The sequence below is a fragment of the Ananas comosus genome, linkage group 3, assembly GCF_001540865.1.
Source record: "Ananas comosus cultivar F153 linkage group 3, ASM154086v1, whole genome shotgun sequence".
In the NCBI taxonomy this organism is placed as follows: Eukaryota; Viridiplantae; Streptophyta; class Magnoliopsida; order Poales; family Bromeliaceae; genus Ananas; species Ananas comosus.
The window spans coordinates 968,182-987,280 of NC_033623.1; the positions used below are offsets into that span (position 1 = coordinate 968,182).

The 19,099-nt window shown below is 34.4% G+C and overlaps 3 protein-coding genes across 4 annotated transcripts; 2 read left to right on the forward strand and 1 right to left on the reverse strand.

Moving 5' to 3' along the window:
- Positions 1,289–3,247, forward strand: LOC109707174. The gene is made up of 3 exons (XM_020228289.1): positions 1,289–1,444; positions 1,544–1,654; positions 2,943–3,247. The coding sequence occupies exons 1-3, from the start codon at positions 1,424–1,426 to the stop codon at positions 3,054–3,056; spliced, it is 246 nt and encodes an 81-aa protein (XP_020083878.1). The 5' UTR covers positions 1,289–1,423; the 3' UTR covers positions 3,057–3,247.
- Positions 6,967–9,309, forward strand: LOC109707040 (60S ribosomal protein L44). 2 transcript variants are annotated; one of them, XM_020228099.1, is made up of 4 exons: positions 6,967–7,101; positions 8,523–8,702; positions 8,798–8,872; positions 8,959–9,309. In XM_020228099.1, the coding sequence occupies exons 1-4, from the start codon at positions 7,099–7,101 to the stop codon at positions 9,016–9,018; spliced, it is 318 nt and encodes a 105-aa protein (XP_020083688.1). In that variant the 5' UTR covers positions 6,967–7,098; the 3' UTR covers positions 9,019–9,309. The 2 variants fall into 2 exon arrangements, with proteins under 2 accessions (XP_020083688.1, XP_020083687.1); XM_020228098.1 differs by lacking the exon at positions 6,967–7,101 and adding an exon at positions 7,219–7,242.
- On the reverse strand, positions 10,424–13,638 carry LOC109707937 (probable aquaporin PIP2-2). Its single transcript, XM_020229484.1, has 4 exons — positions 13,266–13,638; positions 12,604–12,899; positions 11,362–11,502; positions 10,424–10,837 (listed from the first exon to the last, which is right to left on the reverse strand). The coding sequence occupies exons 1-4, from the start codon at positions 13,579–13,581 to the stop codon at positions 10,724–10,726; spliced, it is 867 nt and encodes a 288-aa protein (XP_020085073.1). The 5' UTR covers positions 13,582–13,638; the 3' UTR covers positions 10,424–10,723.

Genomic DNA, 19,099 nt, shown 5'->3' on the forward strand with positions numbered 1-19,099 from the left:
GCAAAGAGCAGTTGAAGGTGCGTGTTAAATAATTTAAAATAACTATTATTCTCTAAAAAGTTCAAGTTATCAAAGAATAATATCTTTATATTTTTATACTCAATGCTCTCCTTCACACCTAAGTTTGAGACTTTTTAATAAATGAAAAATGTGAAGTAAATTAAAGGAAAAGAAGTTAAATAATGCCAGAAAACTGATAGGACTTGAATTTATAACCTTTGCTTAGAATTAGTCTTTCCAATTGTTGCGGTTGGAACTGCAGCCAATTTGGGCATAGTTTCAACTGCTACAGTTGGATCTCCTCCTGCAGTTGCTACTCTAGCAATTTGAGTTAAATATTAAACCAAATATCAAATTTATATTTACATACAGTAACAACTACAAGCAACCAAACGGCCCTGAGTGCAACTACTTAAACCCAAAAGGCAAAGTAAAAATATGCAAAATCGGAGAGGTTGAATTGAAGTTTACCAAAAAAAAAAAAAAAAAGGTCGAATTGAAGTTTACCAAAAAAAAAGAAAAGTAAACTTCAGAGGAAAAACCATCCCTGTTGTGTTGCAATTTCTAAAGTATCATATAATTTAAAGTGTATCAATTTAGTATCACGTGGTTTTATTTTTTTCTTTTCGTCAGTCCTTTCATTAACATTTAGTTAAATTATATACCAAAAATTTTAGATAACCCATCTAGGTTTATCGAATATTTACTTTAGTATTCTTTAGTTTTAACTTTGTCACTGATTTAACGGAAAAAAATAGTAAAGAGGATAATAAAAAGAGAAAAATGAAACCACAAGTTCATGGACTATAAAAGCGATATATTTTAAGGGGAAACTTCAAATACCCGCCTGTGGTTTCGCACTTTCTCACTTTAGTGCCCTGTGGTTTAAAGTGCATCAAATTAGTACCCTGTGGTTTCGCATTTTTTTACTTTAGTATCATGTGGTTTCAAGTGTATCAAGTTAGTACCCTGTGGTTTTGCATTTCTCACTTAGTACCCTGTAGTTTAATATCTCGTTAAATTATATACCTCGAAATAGATAATAAAAAGAGAAAATTGAAACCACAGGGTACTAACTTAATACAAAAATAAAACCACAGGGTATTAACTTGATACTCTTGAAACCACAAGATATTAAAGTGAGAAAGTGCGAAACCTCAAGATACTAACTTGATACACTTTAAATCACATGTTACTAAAGTGAGAAAGTGCCAAACCACATGGAGAGTGTATTTGAAGTTTCCCCATATTTTAAAGTATTGGATACTAAAGTGAGAAAGTGCGAAATCAGAGGGTGGTATTTGAAATTTACCCAAAAATAGAGAGGGGCGACTCCTCTTCTCCCATCCGCTGCTCTCTTCCTTCGCCCCCGAGGCCGAGCGAGCGAAACCCTCGAACGAAAACGAAGAAGAAGTCGGCGACGATGATCAGCATCCTCGCTCAGGTTCGGCGCCGAATTCAGATCACAACACTAAAAGCACACTTTGTCTCCTAATTCCCCTTCCTCTCTTTTTTTCTTTTTTTCTTTTTTTTTGGGATGCAGGAGCGCGTTCTCGGGGCCGCGTTGGGGATCGCGTTCACGGGCTCCATCCTCTTCCATCAGCGCCGGGAGATTTACCGATCCATACCCAAGAACAGTTCTTACTCATATCAGGTATCGATTTCACTATTCTCCCCTTTTTTTCCGATTCAAAATCGATCATCAGATCAGTAAAAACAAAAAAAAAACAAAAAAACGAAAAAAAAAGATACATAATTCACACAATTTTGAGGAGCATGCGTAACTCGTTTCGTAGATCGCGCAAATTTGGACGAGGTATAACTTTTTTTTTGTTTTTTCCGTATAAGATTCGGAAGTTGGTTCATCAAATGAGGAGATGTTTCTCTTTGGAAACGATACATTTGCGAATAGGCTTTTAGTGATCTTCATGTCTTAATTTGTATGGTATTCAAAGTTGGTTTTGATTCGCCGTATCTTACAATTGAACTGCAAAGTTGTGTTGCTAGGCATGGTTTTGTTAGACAAATTTGTTATTATGTAGTTTCGCAATCAACGTATCCAACATCTATAGCATTTAAAACTCGTCGCTAGCAACATCTTCTTTATGAGATATCATCTAATTATCATGTTGAGAATTCTCTTCAATGGATTCTCTCTTTTTTCCCTTTTTTTGGACAATAGAGGAAAATTTTAGTCCACCTCAGGAAAAAAATTATTTTCGCGTGAGTTACTGTAACTAGTAAGAGTATTGAACTATTAGAGGGGAATGAAGAGTACTAATGAGTACGCGATGCCACATGGCCCCTCTCAAGTGAGGGAAAAAAAATCTAGAATGCATCAGTTATATTACTGATGTAATATTACCAGTCAATCAGATTGTTATTAGAAAATTTTTTTTATTATACTTTTCTCTCAAATAGACAGATGTGATTGACTGGTTAGAGATGATGTGGTGTGACTGCTACGTAGTAGAAATCCTCCTCAAGTGACTCCCTAGAGAGGAAGAGTACAAAAAACCAAGTTAAAAGTAGTAAATTTCATTGCATGTTATACTACCAAACGCGCATGTGCGAATGCATGTTTATTATAGTGAGGTTGTAAGCAGGGTTTGAGCAGTTACATGCAAAGAAGTTCCCTTTTGTTAAATATTTACAAGCGAAGCAGTTGAGTTTCTTTTCGTTTGGAGTTTGGACACTGTGAGTTGTACAATATTTCCTTGATTTTCTACTTTCCAGATAAATCATCTGAAGCTAAAATGATGTTCAGAAGTGTAGATAGTAAGCGAGCCAGCTGCTGAAATCAACTTAGTTATCAGTTAGTTGTAATTAAATTCGTGCATGCGTGCGTTCAACATAGTGCATTACCTTTTATTCTTCTACGTTTTGTTATTGTGATCTCGAACTCTATAAGTTGATGACATGTAAGTGGATTTTCTTTGCAGTATAAAGAATTAACACATGGAAAGAACTCTACGGATCTTGCTCGAATGTGGAACAAGGCCATCGATGGTACGCTCGGACAACTAGTCGTGTTTCTTAGCTCGCGTGGCTGGTAACAAGCTCGGCATCCATTTTTCCAAACTTACCAAGATGCCGATGACCGTTATTTCTTTCGGCTCCACTATCTGTGTTTTGCTCGAGTCCCTATGACCTAATCTTTTTCATGTGATTGTTATAGTATGACACATTGTTCTGTATGATTTTTTCAAATACATGGTGATATTTGCAGTTAATCTTTTTCATCCAAGTGATTGGTTTAATAAATTCTGGATTCTATTAAAGGGTTGTGTTTTATGAATCGATGGTTTATACGTAGAAATGGTAGAGATTTTTATTGTCATTTCCTGTAATTTCAGTGTAGATTTTCGAGACCGAAAAATTTTGTAAGTTTGCATCTGTACTTGCATGCGCTGCGAATGTATTAGCTCTCCATCTTATCTCTTATTTTTTTACGCAACCATTCATTTCTCGAGAAAAAATTGCAACTCAGTGTACGGTGTAGATTGATAGATGATATGGGATCGACGGCCGATGGAAGTGTGTTGTATGTATGTATGTACAGGTGCATCATCTGTAAGCTACAAGGGGATATTTAGAAATGACTATTCAACGTTTAAAAATTTTGATTTTACTATCTGACCTTTCAAATAGTTTGATTTATTTTTTAAAAAATAATTGCATGCATCATGTCATTTTTTTTTCCTAAATACATCGCGTATTATTGATTAGTATGTGAGGAAACGTGATGCAGCTAGGTTTCGAACTTAGACATCTCGGGTATCAACTATGATAGGGATTGCCATTGCATGTAGTAGTCGAAATTAATAAACAACTAAAATCAAACAAAATAAAAAAGATTAGATAATAAAATCAAAATTGTAAAAGATTACATAGTGGTTTCTTANATCAGCATCCTCGCTCAGGTTCGGCGCCGAATTCAGGTCACAACACTAAAAGCACACTTTGTCTCCTAATTCCCCTTCCTCTCTTTTTTTCTTTTTTTCTTTTTTTTTTGGATGCAGGAGCGCGTTCTCGGGGCCGCGTTGGGGATCGCGTTCACGGGCTCCATCCTCTTCCATCAGCGCCGGGAGATTTACCGATCCATACCCAAGAACAGTTCTTACTCATATCAGGTATCGATTTCACTATTCTCCCCTTTTTTTCCGATTCAAAATCGATCATCAGATCAGTAAAAACAAAAAAAAAACAAAAAAACGAAAAAAAAAAGATACATAATTCACACAATTTTGAGGAGCATGCGTAACTCGTTTCGTAGATCGCGCAAATTTGGACGAGGTATAATTTTTTTTTTGTTTTTTCCGTATAAGATTCGGAAGTTGGTTCATCAAATGAGGAGATGTTTCTCTTTGGAAACAATACATTTGCGAATAGGCTTTTAGTGATCTTCATGTCTTAATTTGTATGGTATTCAAAGTTGGTTTTGATTCGCCGTATCTTACAATTGAACTGCAAAGTTGTGTTGCTAGGCATGGTTTTGTTAGACAAATTTGTTATTATGTAGTTTCACAATCAACGTATCCAACATCTATAGCATTTAAAACTCGTCGGTAGCAACATCTTCTTTATGAGTTATCATCTAATTATCATGTTGAGAATTCTCTTCAATGGATTCTCTCTCTTTTTTTTAACTCTTGTTTGGACAATAGATGAAAATTTTAGCCCACCTCAGGAAAAAAGTATTTTCGCGTGAGTTACTGTAACTAGTAAGAGTATTGAACCATTAGAGGGGAACGAAGAGTACGCACAAGTGCACGCGATGCCACATGGCCCCTCTCGAGTGAGAGAAAAAAAATTGCTAGAATTTCTTCAGTTATATTGTTGATGTGACATCACCAACCAATCAAATTGTTATAGAAAAAATATTCTTTTTTATACTTTTCTCTTAAATAGACGGATGTGATTGACTGGTTAGAGATGATGTGGTGTGACTGCTACGTAGTAGAAATCCTCCTCAAGTGACTCCCTAGAGAGGAAGAGTACAAAAAACCAAAGTTAAAAGTGGTAAATTTCATTTCATGTTATACTACCAAACGCGCATGTGCGAATGCATGTTTATTATAGTGAGGTTGTAAGCAGGGTTTGAGCAGTTACATGCAAAGAAGTTCCCTTTTGTTAAATATTTACAAGCGAAGCAGTTGAGTTTCTTTTCGTTTGGAGTTTGGACACTGTGGGTTGTGCAATATTTCCTTGATTTTCTACTTTCCAGATAAATCATCTGAAGCTAAAATGATGTTCAGAAGTGTAGATAGTAAGCAAGCCAGCTGCTGAAATCAACTTAGTTACCAGTTAGTTGTAATTAAATTCGTGCATGCGTGCGTTCAACATAGTGCATTACCTTTTATTCTTCTACGTTTTGTTATTGTGATCTCGAACTCTATAAGTTGATGACATGTAAGTGGATTTTCTTTGCAGTATAAAGAATTAACACATGGAAAGAACTCTACGGATCTTGCTCGAATGTGGAACAAGGCCATCGATGGTACGCTCGGACAACTAGTCCTGTTTCTTAGCTCGCGTGGCTGGTAACAAGCTCGGCGTCCATTTTTCCAAACTTACCAAGATGCCGATGACCGTTATTTCTTTTGGCTCCACTATCTGTGTTTTGCTCGAGTCCCTATGACCTAATCTTTTTCATGTGATTGTTATAGTATGACACATTGTTCTGTATGATTTTTTCAAATACATGGTGATATTTGCAGTTAATCTTTTTCATCCAAGTGATTGGTATAATAAATTCTGGATTCTATTAAAGGGTTGTGTTTTATGAATCGATGGTTTATACGTAGAAATGGTAGAGATTTTTATTGTCATTTCCTGTAATTTCAGTGTAGATTTTCGAGACCTCAAACTTTTGTAAGTATGCATCTGTACTTGCATGCACCGCGAATGTATTAGCTCTCCATCTAATCTCTTATTTTTTTACGCAACCATTCATTTCTCTGAGTAGAGAAAAGATTGCTACTCAGTGTACGGTGTAGATTGATAGATGATATGGGATCGACGGCGGATTGAAGTGTGTTGTATGTATGTATGTACAGGTGCATCATCTGTAAGCAATAAGGGGGGATTTAGAAATGACTATTCAACTTTTAAAAATTTTGATTTTGATTTTACTATCTGACCGTTCAAATAGTTTGATTTATTTTTAAAAAAATAATTGCATGCATCATGTCATTTTTTTAAAAAAAATACATCGCATATTATTGATTAGTATATGAGGAAATATGAAGCAGTTAGATTTCGAACTTGGTATCTCGGTATCAACTATGATAGAGATTGTCATTGCATGCGGTAGTCGAACTTAATAAACAACTAAAATCAAACAAAATAAAAAAGATTAGATAATAAAATCAAATTTGTAAAAGATTACATAGTGGTTTCTTAATGGCCTCAAGTGCAGATTCGTTACACAATTTTTACCTATTTCTAAATAGACCTAAAAGTTTGAAAATTATTATTTAATTAGAGTGCAAAATTAAAAATCACTTAATTTTAAGGAAAAATATACAGAGATTATGTAAACTATGAATCATTTTAAATCAACCGTCCAATTTTCTGAAAGTTTGATTTTACTACCAATCTTTCGATTTATTTAATTTGAGTCCATCAAGGATACTTTAATTCTAAATTTAAATTAATTACTTATTTTAATAAATTTATATGTGAAAAAATTGTAGAAAGCTTACTAGCTAAACCTGTTGTTTATCATCTCAAATTAAATAAATTAAAAAATTGAATAATAAAATTAAAATGATAAAAGTTGATTCAAAATTGTTCATCATTTGGATAAAGTTCCGTAGGTTTTTATTTTTATTTTTTTCCATTATCCCTCTCTATCGTACGGCGGTGAATCCGCCTAAGTTGTACTGGATCCGTTTAGCATCGTACCGGGTCCGATACGATCCGATATTAGATGCTGAGCGAATCCCAGTTCCCAACCCGGTACCAACCGTAACCCACAAAAGCGCGACTCGGTCGACTCGAACCTCCACTCTCCCAGTAGATTAGGGTTTGTTCGCACCGTACGAGCGCGAGGAGGTGGGGAAAGGAGATAGCGAAAACCCTAACTCTCGAGCCATGGTAATCGCTTCTCCTCTCCTCTCCCCAGCTTCACGCAAGCTTTTTCGATGTTCTTATTCAATAAATTAGGAGAAATTTGGAAATTTCCGCGTGCGAGTTAATCGTTTGTTTGCTGTGAAAGTAGTTTTGGAGATGCGATTTGTGAGTTTCGCCTTGAAAAATACTGGTATTTTAAGCTTTTTTATTTGGTTTTCGTGATTATATATGGTAAATGGTAGCAGATTTTGATGCTAAAATTGGATTTTTATTTATTGTTATTGTTAGATCAATTATAGTGTAAATTCAAAAAATTGACCAGTAGTAGCAGATTTTGGCACAATACTGAGCTCTATCAGTGTAAAGTTAACATTATATTAAGGGGAAGCCCGTGCTTTTGCGGAGGATTACGGCATATTTTGACGGGCTTGTTTGGATGTTTGATTAAGTTATCCAGTGATAACTTATGCGTGATGAGGACGTTCTTCTATATTTGCAAGCTAGGATTTGATTTTAGCTCCTTACAAGATCTCGGCAACCATGATTTGTTAGGATATTGTGCTTCACCTATGTAGTTATCTTATATCGAGAAAATGACTTGGAGACAGAATATAGTATCCTTTCTAGATGGTCAAACTACTATTGCCCTTTTTGGATGCATGAACATCTTATTCGGTATATTCCTTCGATTTACTCAATAAGTATGTAGTTTTTGTTTGATGAGGAGTATAATCAAATGTTCAAAGTAGATACCATATTCGGTCTTTAGGTTATTTTTTCAGAATAAGATAAATCACCTCGTAGGTGTTTTATGTTATCCTACGAAATGATGGATATCAAGATGTTTCAAGGAGCAATAATCAAGCTTCTAACTTCCAATAAAACTAGAAAATTCTTTATCCAAAATAAGTTATTATTGAATATTTTATTCTGGCATCTAAACGCGGCCTATATGTTTCTCAAGTAAAGGAGATGTGTTGAACAAGATATGCATGTGCCCAAGTAGGCCCTACATGTTGGAGTCTAAACTGGGAAAAGAAACTACGGAATATATCACATATGTCAAAACCTGCTTAAGGTACTTTAGTAGGATATATATTTTTTTCGTAGAATATGATAGAAAATTAGTCTTGATTTGCAAAAACTCATCATAGAGGTGTTTCGTAATATTTGGATAAGGATTGTTTTATCCGAATCTCCATTCTTTTTCGCTTGAGCATAATGGTTTAAAAGTTCAAGCAAACGAGAGGATAAACTATGAGTTGCCTCTATGTTTCCTCTAATCGTCCAATCAATTGATCAAAGTACCAAGTATGGAGTATCAAATAATCGACTATCGTTTGGCATTTTGGCATTTTCAACAGCTTCCTAGTTTACTGGATGGACATGTTATATTTATGCTTCTTCTTGAATTCGCTTTGAAGCAATGGCCCTCTCTCTTACAGGTGAACGTTCCGAAAACAAAGAAAACATATTGCAAGAACAAGGAGTGCCGGAAGCATACCCTTCACAAGGTCACCCAGTATAAGAAGGGTAAGGATAGTCTTTCTGCTCAAGGGAAACGTCGTTATGACCGCAAGCAGTCGGGGTACGGTGGACAGACGAAGCCCGTTTTCCACAAGAAGGTCCTGCTGCATCCATTTGTTTGGCTTTTCGGTATTGTTATATAAAACTTTTCTCTTTGTTTTATCAAAATTCAGTCAACAATTTTCTGCTTTAGGCTAAAACAACAAAGAAGATTGTACTGAAGCTGCAGTGCCAGAGTTGCAAGCATTATTCTCAGCATCCTATAAAGGTTGCCTTTTAGTCCTGTATATCTCTTTATGTGTTAAATTTTGTTCTCTCTTATAAATAACATGTTGTGTACAACTCCCCTTGCAGAGATGCAAGCATTTTGAGATTGGAGGAGACAAGAAAGGGAAGGGGACATCTCTCTTCTAGATTTTTTCTCTGTTTGCCATTTCAGAGTGTTCTCATTTTCAGTGTTCAATCAAAATCACTCTATGAAGACACATTCTCTTGACATTTTGCAGTTGAAGTTGTGTAAACTGATGCTCGGATTTTTGACTTAATAGTAAAAGTCTGAGCTTTTCTTAGATTGCATCAGCTAATGTAGCAAGGTATTTATAGTTTGTCATGCTTGGATAATTTGTCGTTGCGAGGTTTGTGAGCTACTATCTAAGACATTTCAGTAATTCAATAGTATTTTCTGAGTGTTTGATTACTACTTCATTGGGATAATTCCATAATGGAGAATGTTTCATTGCTACAATAAGTTGTTAGGCATTATCTCCTCTCCTTTGTTGAATGAATATTTTTTTTGGTAGTTGACTGTTAAGAGGTATTAAAAGATCTCCACACTCTTTTTAATGTGTTAGATTAGATGAAACAATATATGTTGAAAAAGCTTGATTATTATGACATCATAGTTAATAAAAACTCTAATCCAATCCTAGTTATTCTTGTATGGCTTGTTTCTGACATTCAAAACTAGCCCTGTAAGCAACATGTATGATGAACTACACAATTTTTTAACATGAAATTGGATAGTATCTGATCCTCTGATCAGATACTACTCTATTGAAAATTTGATTCATACCTAATTTGTGAAGTTAAATAAAAAATGTCACTTCATAAAAAAAAAATAATGTTCAATTTCTGCAACTCCTCTTTCCATCCAATAATTGATAACCAAATATGTATATTTTGCTAAAAGAAGTTCCCAAGTGACAAGAAGAGATAAAGATAGAGGAACCCTTGTTGATTATTAAATGACTCATTAGGTTGTGCGCGGCGATTAAATTAAACAGCCCAAGATAAGTATAATATAGCTAACACTTCTGTTCCTGTCTTAGACAGGTTCTAAGGTCTCCATCTGTCCTTTGTTGAGAGTTATTTTAATCTCCCTGGATGCTTAATCACTAAGCATTACGCAGTAATATGACCAAAATGAATGGCCACACACCCTAACCCCATCATTAGAATAAGTTTTGTAGTTAGTATTAATAAAGTGAGCCACAATGTTTGATTGTACCTCTTTCAAGGCCAATAATAGTGCTCATAATGTGTAAGATAAGATTGACTCTGTTGTTTGTACTTTTTAATTGTTACACCTAATCAGATAACATCTTTGGACAGGGACATATGCTACACTTAAATAAATCTAACTCCAATACATTATGTAAAGTGCACTCAGAGGAGGTTCAGAGGCTAAATCTAAACTGTTCATTTGTTTTTTTTTAAGAATGTAATTAAAGTTTATAGTTTTTTTTTTTGCTCATGATGAATTTCTGCATCCTGCCAAATACTAGAATCATTAGAGTCTTAAAAAAGAAGACAAGTTGCAAATGCTTAATAAGATGAAGTAACAACTTAAATTCTTGATCTTAGAATACATGATCATGAAGCAGGACTAAAAGAGAAACAGAAGGGGACAGCATCATCACAAACAAAGATGACAACTTCCAAATACAACTTAGGTAACAGAACCCTAAACTGATGAAGACACTGAAAACAAATAGCAGGTACACAAAAGACCACATCATGCAGGGGCCTTCTTTCATGTATCTACAGTTGCACTCATGCAATGCTCCACCACACACAATAGGAGTAAGAAGAAGAAGAAGAAGTCGGAGATCGCCGTCGATTAGGCGTTGCTCCGGAACGATCCCATGGCCTTCGCGCCGCTCGCTCTGAGCACATATTGATGGTACGCAGCGGCGATCGCAGCGCCAATAAAAGGCCCCACCCAAAAGATCCACTACATTACAAAGAAAACAAACCACAGTTAGCATCATTTTGGTTCTTGAACTTTTCCTATAAGTTCCGATTATTCGGATCACTCTTCGACATTAAAAAGTTTTTAGTTGAACAATAAGAGTATTTGTGAAAGGATGTGGTGGTACATTGAGTTGTGATTAATTGACTAAGCAAGAGTACTACCAAAATATTGAGGATTAGGTTGGTGGTAGGTATATATCATGCCTAAGAGATGCTTTGTTCTAGTCCCTACTAAAGCTAACATTTTCTTTATCATTATTAATTTGAAGGTTAAGTTAGCAAACCAATGACATTAGTGGCATGCATGTTGAGCTATGGTTGCTCATCTAGCATCTTTATTTGCCAATTTCATTTCCTAACTCATATAGGATTCTAAAATGATGTGGATTAGGATTAGAAAATTTACAATATAACCGAAAAAAGTGTGAATGTTTAGATTATGTATTCTTTTTGTACTTTGATTGTCGTATGTACGTACGTACGTATGTATCTACGTATTTATACCTGATCGTCCCACGCCTTGTCATTGTTGTAGATCACGGCGGCGCCGAAGCTCCTCGCGGGGTTGATTCCGGTCCCGGTGATCGGAATTGTGGCTAAGTGGACCATGAACACTGCAAAGCCAATTGGAAGGGGAGCCAAAACCTACACAATTTTTTTTTTTTTTTTTTGTAACAAAGTAGATCCTAGAGTTAGTCACTGCAAACAACATGAATTATTAGCAAGTATTACAAAGGCCAATTCATCAAGTTTTAATTGGTCATGGTGTGGATATTGTAACATTTAAAGCCAAATAATTGTTTTTTCTTTTTCTTTTTTTCTTTTTCTTTTTTAAAAAAAAAGTTTTTTAAGATGGTGATGTTTCACCTCAGTCCAACTGGAATATTTGGTAGAGAAAGCATCCTTCTAAAAGGAGGATCCATCCTTTTCACTTTTTTCAAATGCAAGCCAATAGGAAAAATTATTGTTGCAATGGACATTGATAGTGAGATTCTATTAAAGCTAAACCACATGCATCTTTAGTAAGTTGAATTAGTACTATTTAAATCTCCAAAAGTAAAATTTCTTTTCAATTAAGCTTTAGAAACAAATATTGAGGCTATAGTATAAACTCTGCGATCTCACGGAAAAATAGAGAAGCATATCTCACAATCTCAAACGGGCCCCAAAATTTTCGTCCGAAAACTTTTTAATCCCTTTACCGAAAAGCTATACTGGAATGATTATTATACAGAAGCTCGAGTCGGACCCAAACACGCACTACGCGACATGGCGAACCCGAAATCCTCTATGGATCTCACAATATGGTCCCACCCAAAGTTGTGTACTGAAACAAAAATCACATGTGTGGAAGTGCAACCAACATGTACAGCTCATTTTTGCTGTGAATGAGGCCATTAATTTGTACCAAATATGAGGTACAATACAATTTGATCTAAAATTCCATAGTGATTTGCCTACGAGTGTGTTCCTTGCATATCTAACTCTACAGCTAGGATTTGTGCTCCTTTTTGTCATCAAATGTATATGGTCCCCATGACAAGTATGTATATTGAATTATAGAAATTTTTTTACATCAAGTGCACGGAAAATATTACCTGCGATTTTTATATTTTTACCTTCTGATTAATAGAACTTAATTAACAAGTACTCTTATGTCACCTTTATTGGACATTATATTACGAGGACGTGAACACTGCTTTAGTATAATATATGTAAGATAATACGGGGGAGAGCGGGAATTACCGGGACGTGGGAGTCGCGGGCGCTGCGCTTGGGGTCGGTGGCGGAGAAGACGGTGTAGACGAGAACGAACGTGCCGATGATCTCGGCGGCGAGGCCGGTCCCCCGGGAGTAGCCGGAGCTGAGCTCGTTGGCTCCGCCGCCGTAGCGGTCGTAGTACGCCGATTGAAAGCCCTTCACCAGCCCGACGCCGCAGATGGCCCCCAGGCACTGCGCGATCATGTACAGCAACGCGCGCACCAACGACACCTTCCGCGCCAGAAACAGCCCAAACGTCACCGCCGGATTTATGTGACCACCTACATACATATATATATATATATATATATATATATACACATATGCGCGAAATTTTAGTTATTCTTTCTTTCTTTCTTTTCTGACCGTAAGACACAGAATGATTTCATATCCCTAGAGTTCGTTACAGTTGTAGCTTCATTTGTTTCAAAATACTCTACTTTTTAAGTAGTTATTTTTCTCGAGAAATTTTTACCGCATGTAATAAAAGTGTACAAACGTAAGATTCCAAAAAGAAAACAATGAAATAATTCATCAGACGCCGACTGATTGAGACGTGTTTTTTCTGCCGTCTATCAGATAGCATTAATTTGCGTGCAGAAAAAGACGCATGTCAAGAGATAAGAAAGAGAAAGAAAAAAAAGTACCGGAGATGCCGGCGGTGCAGTAGACGAGGATGAAGATCATGCCGCCGAAGGCCCAGGCAATGCCGAGGATGCCGACGCCGCTGCAGGCGGCGTCGGTGGGGTTGACGTTGGGGTCGGACTGGTGCTTGTACCCGATGACGGTCGCGACGGTGACGTAGAGGAAGAGCAGCGTGGCGATGAACTCCGCGATCACCGCCCGGTACAGCGACCATTTGGTCAGCTCCTCTGCATCTATCAGTGCAGCCGGCGGCGGGTCCGCGTAGTCCTTCGCCGTGAATTCTCCCCCCTCGCCCACGGCCTCCACGTCTTTCGCCATTATCAACCCCTCTGATCACTACTAGAGAGAGAAAAGTAACTCAATTGGATTAGTGGAGAGAGAGGGGAGGGGGAGGGGGGGAATTTATGGGGCGAGTGTAGCGAATAGAGACAAAGAATGAGTGGGACATGAATTTTTTTTTTTGTTGAATTTTTTTGGATTTAATTATTTGATTAATTAGTGGATAAAATTGTTTAAGTGCTTAATTGGCTTGTTTTAGGGGGTTTAATTTGCCGCCCAAGCCGACTACGCCTCCATCATTACATCATATCCAAAATTTTGGGGGCCCCACCTCGTGCATGAGAATTTGGTTAATTTGTTTAATCAACGGCGGAGATGTCATCATCATCATCATCATCATCATCACAAGATAATGTTTTTTTTCTCTTTTTTATTTTCTAATAAAAAAACTGGATAGGCACATAAGCCACAAATTTATATTATTTAAAAAACTAATTTAGTTAAAAAAAATATCATCTGAAATTATATTTAACAATTCAAACTAATAATATAATAAAAGAAGCATAAATAAAACTGTATACAAATTATTATATTATGATAACTGATATTTTCAGAGCTAATTTTGATATTACTGGAGTAATTAAAAGATCTAAATCGTAACTAGATATAATGTACATAGATTATGGCAACATCAAATTCAATTGTGAAAATATCAATTTTCTTATGATAAAGAAGCAAATTAAAAATGCCGAACAGAGTATTTGGACGTCGTTTCATCTCCACTTTTTTTCTCAAAAGATATAAAAAAAATTTAAAAAAAAAGTCAAAATGGCCTTATATTTTCACATAATTGGAGGAAAAAACTATTTAAATGAAATGATAATTAATGCAGTGAACAAATGGGGTCTATCTATTTTGCCAATTTAAGCACGTTGCAATTATTGGTTATTTAATTTATTCTTCTATGATCTAACGTATTTTCATTTTACTATTTTAATTTTTTTTTACTGTAAATGTTGTTTTTACTATTTTAGATGCTAAAATAATATATATTATAAACTATTGTTGAATATAGTAATACAGTATAGTAAATTTGTTAAATACTACACATCATCGCAAGAGAGCAAAATGAAATTTATATTTTTTAATTTAAAAAATGTTAAAAAAAATAAAAATTTTAAAATAAACAATTAGTTTAAATTTTGAGTAAAGTTTACTGTCTCAAATCAAGTGATAAATTGGAAAATAAAATAGTAAAAATAATTTTTTAAAAAATTGTAATAATAGTTCGTCCAGAATGGTTAATGGTTTTTGCTTTTTTTCCCCTTTATTACGTGGGAGCCAAATTAAAATTTTATTTTTTTAAAAAATAATATAATCTACGATAATAGAAAAAAGAAAATAAGAGGGTTTTTTTTTTATAGCACGTGGTGCGCGCACTTGTACATCGGGGTGCGTGCCCGTGCATCGTGATGCGTGCTCATCGGATATTTCTTCTGCTGGAGTAGTAGTAGTGAGGGGGAGTGCAACGTGGCGGAGCGCTGGCCGGTTGATTAACTAGTCGTGATTACCCACCCGGGCGGTGCCACGTGGCCGTACGAGTGGTTGAGCACAGCGTGGCGGTGTGGGGGTGGTGGGAAGGGAAGTGTCCAGAAGCGAAGTGGCGGGCGCGGGTGCGGGCGTGGGTGCGTGGGGCCCGCACCAAATTCCGGAAAATGAGGTGGGCGACGGCGGCGGGAGCTGGAAAGCGCTGTCCGATGCCCTCTGCCCACGTTGGCCTGCAGCTGCCTGCAGGTAGACCAAACCACGCAAACAAAAAAAAAAAAAAAAAAAAAAAAAAAAAAAAAAAAAAGGGTTTCAGATTGAATTTAGAGATGCAAACAGAGCGAATCTTTCGCCACTATCGTGTTTTGTTAGTAGATCGAGACGAATTCAGAATGATTACTTTGCGCTCACTTAGAGGCTGTATAATAAATTAGAAGTGCAATATGTAAAGTCTTTTCTCGTAGGAACTCGAGTTTGATCCTACTCAAGAGGAAGTTGTGATTACTAACCGAACATGAAAGTGAGGAACTCCTCCTTACAAGTCTACCGAAGGTGGTTTTCATGTTCGTGCTTTTCCAGTTTCTCCCCACCAACTTTCAGTGAAACAAATAGATGTTTACCGTTTCATTTGGAACTGGAGAGAATTTTTGACGGGTCAAAATAAATCAATAAAAGGAAGAGGGTTTTCGGCTTTCCGCTTCATTTCTTAGCAGATTGAGATGGATTTAGAAATTTTTTTATTTTTTCTCTCATTTATAACCCGGAGCAGATCGAGACAGAATTAGAACGGTTTTTTTTTTTTTTCCCTCCTATTTACAGTCCCATTCGTCGCGGATTAGGACGGGATCTCCAACAACATGGATCCATTTGCATCCCTTTGAAGGCACTTTGTTTTTCTGATAATATCATATGTATTATACCTCTAATTTTTAATTATATAAAAATTTACTGAAAATATTGATATTCAAATATTTTTAAAATTTTAAAATTTTATTATGAATATTTATATTGCTAATAATTTGTCTAAAAATAAAATAAAATTTTTATTTTACCCATCTCTATTATCTATGCCTTTTTGATGAACTTCCAAATTTTTTTTGCTTAAAAATATTATAAATACATTTGAATGCATACTAAAGGGAAACTAGTTAATCGGAATTATAAAAAAAAAAAAAAAATCTACTCAAATGGTAAACAAAAAAAGACATACTAATTTAAACAAAATAGAAAATGGAATCACAAAAAGAGTATAATATATTTTTAGTTCTAATAGATTCTTAATTAAGATCACTAAAATTAAAAATAAACTTTAAGTAGACAAAAATGACATTAGTAAACTAAAACATAAGCAAAAACTGATTCTTTTTTTTTCGTAATAATTAAAATTATTAGTCTCGCATAATACCATATGATTGTTTATAATTAGTTATAACTAGGGACAAGTTAGTTCAAAACACTCAATCACTCAATGTTATAGAGAGCATTTTTAATATAAGTTATTAATTTATAGTGATAAAAAAATATATATATCCATAACATTTTGCAACGTTCCAGAGAAGTGATCAAATGATTGAACTTGCCCTATTTTTTTTCCATGGTTCAGCAGTCCTTCAAAACAGTATTACTTCAAATAAAACAAATTAATAAAATAGCATCCATTTGTAGAAAGAAAAAGGAGTGAGAGAACTCAAGAAAAAGATAAATGTCTGAAATATTTTACGATCACTTTACCAAAAAAAATATTATATATTTGAATTATTTCCCAGTATATTCCAAAATTATATAGAAATGAGATTGTTTTATTTTATTGTGTATTTTTATATAAATCATCCAAATAATTCTTTTACGCACACGCGCACTAAGATTTACTACCTTGTTCCAAATTGCATTGTCAAAAATACTTATCTTTTACTTTTTTTTAAATTATCCAAAACAAATTAAAAAGATAAAATTGTGGTTGCAACCGCTACAAAAGATCACCAATCCTAAAATTACTCTACTAGCACACTTAACTCTCTTAGAGGGTGTTTGGCCTAACTTTTAAAAAGCGCTTTTGGACTGAAAAGTAATTTTCGGCTCAATAGAGCGTTTGGCAACTCACTTTTAAAATCTGATTCTTGATTCTAAAAAGCCCCAGAATCAGAAGCAGAAAAAAGCTGATTCTGATTTTAGATTAAAACTTCAATTTTTTATTTTTATTTTAATTTTAATTTTTAAATTTTAATTTTATTTTAATTTTTAATTTTCAGATTCATTTTTGAATTTTTAAATTTTAACATTTAAATTTTAAATATTGAAAAATAGATTTCAAATTTTAAATTTTAAATTTTAATTTAAATTTTCAAATCGCAAATTCAATGTAAAAATTTAAAATTTTTAAATTTCAAATTATAATTTTTAATCTTCAAATTATAATTTTCAAATTTTTAAATTTTAAATTTTAAAATTTTAAATTTTAAATTTTAAATATTCAAATTTTAAATTTTAAATATTCAAATTTTAAATTTTAAATTTCATAATTATTTTAAATTTTAAAATTTTAAATTGTTATTTAAATTAGATTTTAAATTATTTTAAAATAAAATTTAATAAAAATATTAATTTATGCAAACATCAAAAAAAATTTGCCAAACAACTTTTCAAAATCACTTCAGAAAAATCACTTTTATCTAAACTCTGCCAAACGCTCTACAGCTTTTAACCAAAATCACTTCTCAAAACCAAAATCACTTTTTTAGAAATCACTTTTTCAGAAACTAGGCCAAACAGGCCCTTAAGCTCTTAGACCTACCACCGCCTAAAATACTTAAGCCGGATTAAAAGTTTAGCCCTATTATATCTTATATATAGGACTACCTCGGCTCTCATAGAGTGTGTGGAATCTCACCCCAAACAAAAAAAAGTAGTTTTCAGAGAAACCAAACACTTCCCAGCAGTCCAAAACTTAAAAGAAACAATAACTTATGATTTAGAGATTAAAATCTAACCATTAAAACAAACAATAAGGAATGCATGCAATAAGGAGTAAAAGGAATGTATACAAATTTGTTGTACTACTAAGTAAAAATATGACATAACTGGAACTCCATGAGCATTCAAAGTAGTATTATTCTCTGAAGTACCTATAGTGCTTTCAAATATATAGTATTCCTCGAAATAGCATATTTAGATTATGTTTTGGAAAATAATGCATGAGCCTACAACAATGTTTTCATGTAACAACGATTTCTTTCGCCTAGATTATAACATCACCCCATCCTCCGCGCTTCATAATACATCAATAAGATTCAAATCCTTCACCTACTTCTTGCTAAACCTATCCTAAATCAGTAGGATCAATACCCCACTTTCCATTAGCATCCATAAAATTAGAGCCAATCTGATTCGAGACATCACAAAACCTATTTTCTTTGCAGGAAGGAAAAATACAAAAGGTATGACTTACAAATATACGAGAGTCGCAGGAAACAAGTAAATAAGTGCTGTATATCTAAAATTTCAGATTATCATCAAAGATCGAAAATGCCATCAGCAAAGACTAATCAATCGAACCAATGTCATAAACGAACATAAAGCCACCTTACACATTTGTAATTCTACAAATTCATACAAGCAACGTGCAAATCAACATCCAGATACCAGATAAATTAACAGCGTAAGTAATAAAAACAAGAGGTACCATCTCTTCATCAGAAAATGACTTTTTGATATGACAAATCAAACAAAACAAACAATTAATTTAACTTTAATAAAGACCATAACCACATTGAACGCAGGCTTCGATCAAACATCCATACTGAAATCTCCAAAACTACCAATTCTTCCATTGCAAACTACCCTTTTTTCCCGAAAAGGGAAGATGATTTAACACTAAATAGCTCAACATCATCTTACCTGATACCGCCGCATAGAAATTGCAAATTAAAGTCACCACAACTACGTGATGTAAATTCACCGAAGAGAGAATAAAAATCTAATCTTTAAAGAGAGAGACAACCCTGAAACAGAGCAA